The sequence below is a fragment of the Lynx rufus genome, unplaced genomic scaffold (genome assembly GCF_022079265.1).
Source record: "Lynx rufus isolate CCGP_SWC_20201006 ecotype Redwood Valley unplaced genomic scaffold, mLynRuf1.p SCAF_3, whole genome shotgun sequence".
Taxonomy (NCBI): Eukaryota; Metazoa; Chordata; class Mammalia; order Carnivora; family Felidae; genus Lynx; species Lynx rufus.
The window spans coordinates 92,678,672-92,692,017 of NW_025814845.1; the positions used below are offsets into that span (position 1 = coordinate 92,678,672).

The window sequence follows — 13,346 nt, forward strand, 5'->3', positions numbered from 1 at the left end:
TGATTTTTTCGCTTTTTGGGGGTGGGGGAAAGGGAGTGGCCTAATCTCATTTCTCTTGTCCATATTATGAATATATTCTTAGAAAGTGACCAGGAGATGTAATTTAACTTTAAAGGGCAGATTTATAAAAGGAGTATCAAAAGAAAAGGTTGCTAGAATAATCTATAGATATGAGAATGACATTTGAAAACCATGTTTTGTCATAGCTCTTCTCTTATAAAGTTCTTAAGAAATAAGTTTAAATATACATTTGGTACTACCAGCTTTTAAATGAGAAATTGTTTGGGGGATAGCAATTGGCAGAAGAAAAAAATATGATCTTCAATTTCACAATAGCTCCAACAAAATTAAGCCTGCTAATGAAACATAGTCTTAATCCTTTCCTTATAGTTAGAAGAGTATAAACTGATATAAGCCTATCTAAAGTCAACACATTTAAACCATTTTTGCTAAAATGAAAAGAAGCCTATATTGCTTTTTGTACACTTCCAAATATTTTGTCCCCAAAATATAACTTCCTTTTATTCATCCACAATAAAATTTTATAAATTTTATATATAAATTTGTTTTAAAGCACATTCAGAATAAAAATAATCTAAGAAAATTATTGTTGTTATTGGTTTTAAAAAATCATTTTCATACTCTTTACAACTAGATATCAGTCATCATCTGTCTTTGACCATCTTCATAATCCTCACACTGCTGTGTACACATTTATCCACTTTCACTATCCCTTGCATGTAAATCTTAAAAATACTTTTCATACTCTCTAGAGTTCTATGTGGTCTCCCACATGTAAGTCAGATAGGATATATGATTAATTATAAAGTTAATGAGCCAATAAACGATATACATTTGTCTAAGTCATGAAAGCCCAGTGAGAAGTGATCCTTTCTCCAGTTGATAGAATGTGGGGGAAAGAACACTCTAGAAATGTTCAGCCACAGTTAAGTGTTGAGGTTGGTGTAGTGACTATCCTACTTGTTCAAAAGGTACTTTGAGAAGCCAATTTGACAGTCTTTATTTCCTGCATGAAAAAAAGAACCCAAAATCAAAAGTCTAGCTACATTCAAGTCTTGGTCTAGGAGGAATGATCATAACCACTGCCAACCACTGCCATCCTGAAGATGAATGCTCAAATGGGGAGAGGCTTGCAGTTTTTAGCAAAAAGTGAATGATCAGGGTTTTATGTGGTGTTATTTGCAATGTTGATTTTTCCTTCTTTGTCCATGCCCCCCCCGAAGGTATTTTCCAATCTTTAAAAATAATTTTATCATGTTCTCAAATCAACTAAATTTCTAATTTCTTCCACCTTCCTTTTCCTTTGTCCCTTATTAATGATATCAACATCTCTCCAGTCACCCTAACTGGAAACCTCACAGAAACCACTTTCTATCTCATTTACCACAATTTAACTTCTGCCCAAGATCTCCTAATTCTACCTTCACAATATCTCTAGTATCTTTGCCCTTCTTGCCATCTCTGTTTCCATTACCATGGTTCAGGAATTCATCATTTGTCTTATGCATAAACTAATTCAAAAGACTTTCAAATGCTCTTTCAACACAAATTTCTCCTGACTCCAAAAAATTATGTTTATTACTGCCAACTTTTTCTTCTAAGAAACCAATATGAGTCAACTAAATACATCTTTAATAATGCCTCATTTCTAAAGATTAGAAATCAAACACTTTGGCATAGAAAAGTCAAGACTCTATCTTATCATTCCCAATCAAGCTTTAAGGCCAATATACAGATTATACTCTAGTCATTCCAGATTTTCTATCATTCTTCAAGTGTAACCATAGACTTTTACAACTGATCTTTTCCTTTTGTTTTGTCATTCTATACTGCTATTGAATACAATACCTACTTCTTTATGGCAAAAATTCTTTTCATTATCCAATGTATTCCAGCTAAAATGCTTAGTTTATTCCTTAGTGCTCTCATGGCACATTAGTAATAGATTCATTAAAGTTTGTAGCCACAATGTATTTTAGTTGCACACATAACTCTCTGCCCTCCAAAACTGTGAACTTGTGGTCAAGGACTATGATTCATTCATCTTTGTAGGCTTTCAGTATTTTAACTGCAACAGAGTTAGCAGTATTCAACTCATTGCTTAATAGTAATCACTGGAAACAGAAGACAACTTGCAAATTACATATACTTTTATTCTGCTCATCTTTTTTGTCATTTTACATTTACCCACACTGGTATAATTCTTTAATTCTGAAATCAAATATGGATTTAAAAAGAAACCACTCATCTAATGATGAGTTTTAAGAAATTAAAAGAAAAAAATAATAGTTTACTTTTTATTTTTACTTTTAAATTTATTTTGAGAGAGCAAGCGAGAGCATTCATACACACTACTGCAGGGAAGAGGCAGAGAGAGAGGGGGGAGAGAGAATCCCACACAGCCTCTGTGCGGACTGTTAGATCTGAGCCGAGATCAAGAGTTGGACATTAACTAACTGAGCTACCAGGCACCCCAGAAAAAATAATATGTAGAAAGAAATTAAATAAGTATATTTTATTATATTTTTCAAAAGCTTTTAAGAAATGTTTTCAGAGCTAAGCAAAATATAACACTATGCTTCAACAATTCAATTTGAAAGTAGAGCTCTGCTCTCAGTAAAAAATAGATTAATAATTAGAGCACAGATGTGTATGTGCATTTTTTAACAAATCCAACATAAAGTCATCTATATATGCAAAATCACTGATACCTAATGAAATCATAATTCAGAATATCCTTATGGTGGAAATTTAAGTTTCCAGTTTTTGTTAGTCAAATAATCCATTTTCTGAACAGAACACATGACAGACAAGATTTCCTCTACTTCAAATAATGGACTCATAAAAATTACTGCTATCTTCTTTGGTGGTTAACATTGCAGGTTACAGAAATTTTTCTTATTCTATGCATTTGGTTGAACTACTTACACATAAACTCATCACTAAAAATCTGAAAGTAATCTTTGAAGAATAAACTATAAAAACTACTGACCTTCAATAGTGTGGACAGAATATTACCAAGCAGTTTGTATCATTTCATAGGAAATGTATAAATTACGACAGAAGTACAAATGTGAAAAAATACCTTAAGAAGAATTCAAGTTATATTACTGTTTGTACCTATTTCCTTCCCTTCAACACAGGCTTTTAGCCTTTCACACTAAATAATCAACAAAATGAATATATCAAACAACAATCTGACATAATCATTACTCTACAGCAAGACCATTAGAGCTGGGGTAGTTTTTGGGAAGCAGATGCGAATCAAATACAAAGAACAAACACTTCTACCTGTGGAACATTTTAAAGGAGAATATATTCTTACTTCAAATTTATAAAGAATAAGAATATAGAGCTACCTCTCCTAAAGTGGCAACTTTTCTATCAAACTAAACCACGGTTACCTTACAAAATGCTAGAAATAAATGTATAATGGGACTCTTAATTACACTTTCAAAAGTTATCTGAAAACTCTAAATTAGTATTCCTTTGTCTATTCTATTAAAATAAGTTATAGGCAAAGATAAAAATAAGCTATAAGCAATAATTGCTTAAAACACTCCCCCTCCCGCACACACACATATGCACAACTCCAAGGGTTTATCTGGTCTTAGAATCCATCATCTCATAAGTGTCATATCCTGATTCTTTTTCTACAAATTATAGTTTTTTTTTAATTATCATATGTTACACATCAGCTACTGTTGTTAGTTTCCTTAACCTTCATTGTTTTCTGAAAATATTTCTCACTCACTTTCCCCATCAATAAGAGAGGAGAGTAAAAGATATTCTTGCATAGCAAGTAAATAATTAATTCAGGATCAGATATGACTGCTTAAAAGGTTTTTCACCAAGACAATAAAAACGATTGGCATTAAAATATAATTAGTTCTACAGTATCTGTATTTGCCATAAGTATTTCAATAATCTCATGCTGATATTTCCCCCAGAGAATAAGAACTAGAAATAAATAGAATTATGTAATATCTGCAGCAAAGGATCTCAGTCTGCTGTTATTTTAACGAATTTTCATAAAATTTGGAGATCTGTATTAAACAACAATGTGAATAATTCAGAATTACACAACTCTAGGCAACACAGTGAAGTGCTGAAGAGCCTGGATAGTGATAACCAGTCTGTGGCAGCTGAAATCTCCTCAATTCTTCTACTTACTAGCTATCTGACTTTGGTTAACTGTGTAACCTGTTTGGGCTTTATTTCCTTGTCTGTAAAATGGAGATGAGAATGGCACTTGTTTGTGTTGAAGATTACAAGACTGGATGCATGGAAAGCATTTAAATTACTGCCTGATAACACAGTCAACAGTTCTCCTGTTAATTCTAGTGACAAAGTTCATTGGAATTCCAACCTAATATTTTTTTCTTTTATTCAGGCCATCTTCAAAGCTTAACACAATAGCTTATTGTATCTAAGTTTATTTTTATTGCAAAACTATCAGAAGAAAGGGAAACAGCAATGATTTTTAAGGGATTAAAAGGTTCCTCAGATCTTTTCAGGGATTCCAGGTTACAGGAGTTATTCTTACCCAGGGTGAGGTAAGGGAATGGAGAGTGGATTCTATCAAGCCCCAGTAAAACAAGCAAACAAAGAAACAAAAAGGTGCTAGTAATGTTTGGAATTATTTTTTCTTTCATAGTTTCAGTGTAGGGCACAATTCTGAGCCCAAGAAACTGTTAGAAACTTTCAATATTCTGGTACGAGATTCTACCCCGAACCTAGTGAAGACAAGACAAAATGGACATAAAATAGGTTTAGAAGAACAAAACAGAAGATATATTTAGGCATTATGCGTTGATAAATCAAAGTGTACTATTCCGTAAGTCCAAATCACAAATTGTCCTTCATTTGTAACAGAAGAATCATTTATTCTCTATAGTTTCATATAAAATTCAACTATTCTAATATAACACAGGAAAGTGGCTATTTCACTGATACAGGTAAAAAATAATTTATTTACAAAGAAGCCAATAAAAAGGACTCATATTCAAACACTAATTAAAAGTGAATTTAAAATGTTATTTTGTATCAACAATTTTTATATCCATATTTTATCTTTCTACCAAATAATTTGTTTACTGAAGACGATGATAAATTTAACTTTCAAGCAAGAATTATGAAGGGCCCATCACTGGTACCATAATAAATGAACAAAAGAAAAAAAGAAAAAGCTACAGTAGATAATGAGTAATTTTGAAAATAATTATTTGCTGGATAAAAAAAAAAAACCTTTCTGTGCTGTTTCTCACATTTGTGAAGAGAGGGTAATCAATTCTGCAGACAATAAGATATTCTGAGAAGTAATTTAGCCTTTACACCAAATAATCAAGATAAAGAGGTGAGATTTAACCAAATAAAAGGTGAATATAAAACAAGAGTACTTTGCCTTGTTACTACTGAATAGTGTTAAATTACCTTTTATCTACTGAAAAGTCAGTAGAGCAAGTTGTTTAGCAATAAAAATTACTTATTCTTGTATAATTACAAACTGTTATGAATATTAGTCATAATTGCCAATAATGGAGGAGGTCATAGAGAAAAACTTTAAGTGTCACTCTCTTGCAGTGTTGTTGTATTTCTCACAACATTGAAAAGACTTTTGAGTATCATTCATAAAATCATTAACTTTGTTTCCTCAGCACACTAATTAACATTTACTCTGCACTAACTGTGTTCTCCTTTCCCATGCGACTCTTGCAAAGAATTCCAAACTGGAATATCATAACAAATAGACCTATAAGGCATTTTAATCATTTGCTAACTAACTACTGGGAATATTTAAGTATTTATTGATTTAAGCTCGCACAGTGTGATTCGAGTGTTTCTTAAAAATTCTAGGAACCTGGAAGAGTACTGCATGCAGAGCAGAACAAAAATGTAAAATTTTGCCAAAAGCAAAAGTCCAAAAAACAATCAATCAACACACACCACCACCACCACCACCAAACAAAAGTGACTTAATTTTGTCTTGTGAAAATCAGAGGTATGACATTTAAATCAAGGATTATTTGCAAAGACTAGGGAGATCTCAGATTGAAGTTGAAATATTAGTTTTACAGTAGGACACCATGCCTCCTAAGGTCAGGGAAAAGAAAAGACACTACATGCAAAATGAAGTAATAAGCAGGTTGTGCATTTTTAATCCCTTTGGAGATCTGTGTGTGACCTTGGGTATTATCTCCCTACTGAACCCTCCAATCTCCATCTGCAGAATCTAGGTTGGATTTAGATAATTCCTAAAGGCTCTTCCAGTTTTACATTCTAGGAAAAGAAAGTTATATAAATCCTAGATGCCATAAATTATCACTCATGAGTATGGAAAAACCTGCTTATATAGAAAGTGTCAGAGCAGAATAAAGTGGGGTTCACAGAGTCTATAGACTTTTCCACTAATATTGTGTCTTTAATTTTCTATTGCATCTTATAATGAGTGATTTTGTTTATGTGTTTTGGGGTAGTGGCTGAGAGGCCTGGTAGGAAGGTAGTAATCACTAAGGTATTATGATGTTATCTCAGAATGGTTAACTCACTGTACTAGGGGTCTGAGGGTAATAATACAGACTAGATTTTTTTTTTAAGGCCACATAGCCCTTCCTTTGGCTCTCTAGCTCCTGGGATTCATTGAGCCATATCAGTAAAGGCTTACCTTACAAAGGAGGTATTGATCCTCTACAAATACAAATGTTCCTTTACACTTTCAAAAAACTGTCTTGCTCTTTCTAAAGTCTACACAAAGTGTAACTTCAGGTCTTCAGAGAATGGGATAGCCCAGCAACAAAATTTATCATCCCACAAACCGAAAAGCTATCTCACATATCGATCTCCTTACAAATAAAGGGTAAGTGTGTATCTTCTCACTTGGGACCTCAGATAGGTTAGATCAGAGTTCTTGATATTTTCTCTTTTCCTTTCTTGGCCCACTTCTTTTCAGATTCATATAGTCGCATTAAATGAGCATTTTGCCTGATCTCCCAAAACTCCCTGTTTAAATTATTTGGACTTCACCAAAGGTTTCAATAAATTCCTCAATAATAATGTTTACCAAAGATCAAGTGTGAAAACAACAGAAATATAAAATAATTTTGAGAACAATTTGGCTATTGCCTCAAGTATTTTATTTCACTACCTTAAAGGTATTTTTCCCTCACTTTAGTAGATATGCTAACATACATAGCTCAAACTATTTGATTTACCCCAGATCTGTTTATACCTCAAGAAAAAATGAGCCCATTTTATTAAAATAAAGGATGAACATAACAATAAAAAATAAGCTAATTAACAGAAGATTGAGGTGAGATATTATCTCCACATTTCTTTAACACCTGAAGATAAAGTTAGCTATAATCTTTCTCGTTGGGGGTTCAACCAGAATTGTCAAGCCAGCTGCTCTAAATGCAGGGAAAAGATGGAGCTGCTCAGGAAACTGCCTGCACTCCCAAATTTGTTGAGCCAAAAGACACATGGTGCTTCCTTGTGGACTATGTGGAGCACACAGAAGAGAGGTCCACCTGTAGCTATTTAAATTCTTACCAAAAAGATGGTGCCAAGGGTGATAAACACCTTAATTAGTTCTAATGAACTAATGAAGCACTATAGCATCTCTGATTGTGCTGAGGTGACTACAGTCCATTTTACACGTAGCAGACAGAACAAATCAGATGATAACGCACTTTTGCTTAAGACCCTTCTACTGGCTTCTCATTGCACTTAGAATAAAACCTAAACAACTCTAACTTTGTTTACAAGGCCCTACGTGGTCAGGCACCTACCTATCCTTCTGACCTACGGCAGGTTGCTCTCTCCTTCACTCATGGTAGGCTCCACGCCGATCCTCTGACTCTTCCCCTAACAGGGAAGTTCACTCTGCCTGTAACCTTTTCTCCCTAAGGTTCTTCATCATGGATTCTTGTCTTATAGATATCAATTTAAATGTGACCCCTGCAGACATATCTTGCCTGGCAAGCCACTCTAAAGTAGTGACAAAGACTGTCCCCTTGACCAAAATGTAGGCTCCTTTGAGCCCACTTTTTGACTAGGCCTTGTCTCAGCCCTATACTCAACCTGGCTAAGATAGTCTTAGCAAAGAATCTTACCAAGTTATCCCCTCCATCTTTGATATGTGATTGCCCCTGGCATCTGATCAAGTTCTTCATCCCTCACCATTGATGTCAAAGTCTATGGCCTTCCTTTAATAAGACTCTTGTTAGTAGTTTAGTAAGTTCATTAAGAATCCCCCCACGTTTGATATCTCCTTTTAGTAATCTTCACTTCATTGACCCCTCATTCTGCTCCCTGGCTATAAATCCCTACTTGTCTCTGCTGTATTTGAAATTGAGCTAAACTCTTTACCCTAATGCAATAATATAGAATAAAATCTGTCTATTGACTTTAATGAGTGTCTGATTCTGTTTCTCTTTGATAGCAACCACCCAATCCTCTGGTGTCAAATTACCCTATTTTAATTCTCTGCATAGAACTAATCTCCATGACATAATGATGGCCATTTATGGTCTATCTCCTTACACTACGGTGTGACCTTTGGGAAAAGCAGGGATATTGTTTCTCTTGATTCCCACTTCATCTCCACCAGTGTGTTGAGCCTAGAAACCTGCTGGCAACGGCTATACACTAAATAAATTTTGTTGAGTAAGACAATTTAAAAAATTATATTTTCATGGTTTATCTAAATGGGTATGAAAGCATGTAGAAGAGAATACCGAAAGTTATCATTACACATAAGATCTATCCACAAAAGGCAGAAATAAATACCACAAATCTTAGAAGTTGTTTCCTTTGGTTTCTTCTTTAGAAATCACTGTATTGGGGCGCCTGGGTGGCGCAGTCGGTTAAGCGTCCGACTTCAGCCAGGTCACGATCTCGCGGTCCGTGAGTTCGAGCCCCGCGTCGGGCTCTGGGCTGATGGCTCAGAGCCTGGAGCCTGTTTCCAGTTCTGTGTCTCCCTCTCTCTCTGCCCCTCCCCCATTCATGCTCTGTCTCTCTCTGTCCCAAAAATAAATAAACGTTGAAAAAAAAAAAAAATTAAAAAAAAAAAAAAAAAAAAAAAAAAAAGAAATCACTGTATTTTCCAAAATTTCCACTGTGTGTTTTACTTTGAAAATCATAAAAGCATTAAAAAAAAACTAAAGAAAAAAAAGTGGCTTATGAATTACCAATTTTAGTTGGTTTATAATGTGTTTCTTCAAGAGAAACCTTTTCCTTGCAAGTTCTCAGATTATCAATTCTGTGCCAAGAGAAAGGCCCATAAAAAAATAAAAAAAGTAACCAGCAAATTTTCACAGGAGAAAAAATTGTCAAAAGTTGTATTTTCTTCCTTCAAGTTCTAAAACCTGAGAGATTTTAAGGTAACCAAGCAAAAAACAGAATAGAGGAAAGGAAAAAGAGGATAAGAGTCCCATACTAGATATCACATCTATTCAGGAGAATCAAGACCAAATGCTGTTTTTCTGGAGTGAACTGAAGCAGTAGTGAGTAAGCACGAGTGATCTATGTGACACTGTTAACCAAGTGCAATAATCTCAACAGGAACAGCAGGACTCTGCTTACTGCACGGTTTGCCTCTACTCTTCAGTATAATCTCAGATGTCCATTATGGCATCCATCTTTAGTTTGCTGCTACTATTTTTTTGACAATTACTGTTGGTGTTTAATCATCTCTCTTTACATGACAATATACAACATCGTCAGATTGCATAACATGAAGATCAATTAAGATAATCAATTAAGATAACACAGAATGAAAAACAGCTCAAACACATTTCTCGAAATAGAAAAAAAGTTTTGGTGGAATCCACTGGATGAGCTCTGGCCTCTGAGTTTTTACATCGGCTGTCTGTTCCCTCTGTCTGTTGATACTTTTTTCACCAGAGAGTCAAATGACTTGCTTCCTCCTGTTCTTCAGGTCTTCCAGTTTCATTCTCAGCAAAGTCACCCTGACCAACTATCTAAAATCAAAATCCCCCAACATTCCCAATTTCCATTCCCTGCTTTATTTTTCTTCTCAGTACCTATCACAATATATAATATCCTATACTTTGTTTATTGTCTGTCCACCCCAAAAATGCAACCTATATGAGGGCAGGTATAATGGTCTGTTGTATTACTGCTGTATTACCAGAGAATTAACTTGTTGAATGAATGAATAATATGAATGAATTTGCCACTGTTATCATTTCTGAGAGTGAGTCTTAGAAGTATAATCTATCGATGATTCATACCCTGCAGTACGGGGTCACTAAAAATCTTTCTTGTGATTATAAACAGATCCCAGAATTCAAGGACCTGTAATTTCATAGTTGCTTTCATACTCCTGAACTCTTGAGAGATGGAAGAAAATCTCAAGTGAGGCAACCAAGGAGCCATGATATTGGCTGCTATGGACCACTGAAAAAAATTATATGTAGTGGCAGGGTATGTAAAAGGTGCTGTCTAGCTCAGAAAACTTTAGAACTTTCCCCCATGAACAACTTCCCTTTCGTTAGTAAGGTTATTCTACATGGGTTTTCAAAATGAAAATTGTTCTTGTTTTAGTTTGAGTGTCTTTAGAATGTTTGACTTTGGTCTCCTAGAGGAAATGAGGACAACTAGTTTCATTATCTACAAAAACTGAGTTTCACAGAAAGACCCTGATTAAAAACAAAATAACAACTCTTGTTCATAAGAATAACAAGTGCATAAAATTTCATTTTATCTTAAACCTGAGCATGAGGGGCGCCTGGGTGGCTCAGTCGGTTAAGCAGCCGACTTCAGCTCAGGTCATGATCTCGCGGTCAATGAGTTCAAGCCCCGCGTCGGGCTCTGTGCTGACTACTCAGAGCCTGGAGCCTGTTTCGGAGTCTGTGTCTCCCTCTCTCTGACCCTCCCCCGTTCATGCTCTGTCTCTCTCTGTCTCAAAAGTAAATAAACGTTAAAAAAATAATAATAATAATAAAAATAAATAAATAAATAAATAAATAAATAAATAAACCTGAGCATGAACAGTGCTCTTTAAACCATAGTGGGTCATATTGTGTAATTTCTCACTAGCCAATATTATGGGCTGAACTGTGTCTTTCCAAATTGTGTCTCAATCCTAGTACCTCCAAAAGTGACTGTATTTGAAGATGAGGTCTTGAAAGGGCATTTAAGTTAAAATGAGGTCATGAAGGTAGACCCTAACCCAAAATGATGGTGCTTATAAGAAGAGAAAATTACAACAGAGACAAGACCATGTAAAGACACAGGGAGAAGACATCTACCTACAATCCTAGGAGGGAAGTCTCAGAAGAAACAAACCTTGCCAACACCTTGATCTCAGATTTCTTACTTCCAGAATTGTGAGAAAATAAATGTCTCTGTTAAAGCCATCTAATCTGTTGTAGTTTGTTATGGCAGCCCTAGCAAAATAATATAGCCAACAAAGAAATGCCAAAGACTGTCATCAGGGTAAAATACTTAAAAAGAGGTAGATTTACATTTCAGCATTGTTTTGTTCTCTCTCCAACCAAAAGGTTCACTTTAGACAGCTGCTAGTTTGTTAAGGCTTCAGATTTACTTGGCAGTATCCATTCATTCACTTAAGAATCTAAGAAGTATGCAGGATACTAAAAACTACAAGAGGAACAGAAATTGAATGGTCCTATTCATAAAAATAGAAGAACTATAAACCTTCTCAGTGAATGATTTTGCAATTCTACCACATTATCACTCCCTCTCTCACTACCTTTATATCACAGTTTGGTTGACAAGAAATCTCACCAGAGATGGGCAGTGCTATTTATCCAAAATAATCAAAACTATTGTCACAGAATCATGTTCTTGTTCGTTTTTCTTGTTGCTCTTTTTCTTTCCTTTGTTTCTTCTATTTTTCTTATATTCAGCATTTTTTTAAATTTTGAACATTATCATGCTATTTTGTAATTCATGAGGGATAATATTCTAAAATAACTTTACTAGTTTCTGGAAAAGAATCAATGATTATAAGAAAAACTCCTCACAGGATAGGGTAAAAAGTAATTTAGCTGACTAAAATAATGACATAAATTCTGTCTCCAAACTTCAGCAATGGCAGAAAATCCTTGAAAACACATAAAAGGACTATTAACCTAATGATACTTTGTATTATTTTTAAAGTGCCAGTACACATAGAATTGCTACCTTTTGAAAAACTTTAAAAAATTGTAAAGAATCAAATGTAATCAAGACCAATAATTAGGAATTTATTTCTTAAAAGTTGCAAATAGTCTACAGAGAGTCTGGGTGGTTCATTAGGTTGGGTATCTGACTTTGACTGAAGTCATGATCTCACCGGTCAGAGTTCGAGCCCCTCAGAGCTCGAGCCCAGTGTCTGGCTCTGTGCTGACAGCTCAGAGCCTGAAGCCTGTTTCAGATTCTGTGTATCTTTTTCTCTGCCCACCCTCCCTCTCTCTGTCTCTGTCTCTGTCTCTCTCTCTCAAAAATAAACATTAAAATAAAAAAATTTAAGTTTCAAATAGTCTAAATTACTAAAGCAACATTTTTATTATGGTTAAACAATCCATAACATAAGCCTTAGTTAACATTTAAAATACACTGAAAAGATTTCCTTACCAATATTGGGGTGCTTCAAAAGACGGCAAATTCTAGCTTCTCTTTCCAGTTTCTGATGATCTGTTTAAAAAGAATAATAAAATAAATCACAGCTCTTAGCAAAAAAGATTAAAAGACAAAAAAAAGCATATCAAAGTGACATAAAGTCTTTACATTTATTGATCTTTTGATCTCTTTTTAAAAAGTGATAATTTGTAACTAGGTGAACATAGCATAGTTGAACAATCTAATTTTCTTTCTTTTTCATTGGCTTGATACTTGATAGAATGAGATATAGAACAGAGCTGAATTTAGGTAGGTTGGAGAAAACAGTGAAAATGGCACAATAGTATTCTTTTACCTTCAGTATATATTATTATAACAATTTACATAACCCAAAATAGACATACACATTTAAGCAGAGGGTGCCTATCTAGACACTGGAATGCCATGGAAACAGTGCTAAGTAGGGTTATAGTTTGTCTCTAATGAAAAGGATTTCCTGTCCTGTCATATTTTCTATCAACCACTCTTCATTGTTGGTTCAACTTCCTAGGTTTATGATGTTCTTCCTTCTATCAGAGACTTCCAAAAATCCCAAATTGCCTGCTTATCTTCACCCTTCTAGGTATCCCTAACCACTTCTCTGAAAGAGCATGACCACTGTAACTTGCATTTTAAGAACTATTCAGACACTCTTCTTTGGCTTCTTTGTGGTGGTTCATATGTATATATTTATAACC

At 34.5% G+C, this 13,346-nt stretch overlaps 1 protein-coding gene across 11 annotated transcripts in view; it reads right to left on the reverse strand.

The window, feature by feature from the left end:
- CAMK2D (calcium/calmodulin dependent protein kinase II delta) overlaps positions 1-13,346 on the reverse strand; it is a 320,398-nt gene that overhangs the window by 204,024 nt on the left and 103,028 nt on the right. For all 11 annotated transcript variants that reach the window (XM_047091617.1, XM_047091615.1, XM_047091625.1 and 8 more), the window contains exon 3: positions 12,625-12,684. In XM_047091617.1, coding sequence (XP_046947573.1) covers positions 12,625-12,684 — 60 coding nt within the window. The remainder of the gene's footprint in view (positions 1-12,624; positions 12,685-13,346) is intronic.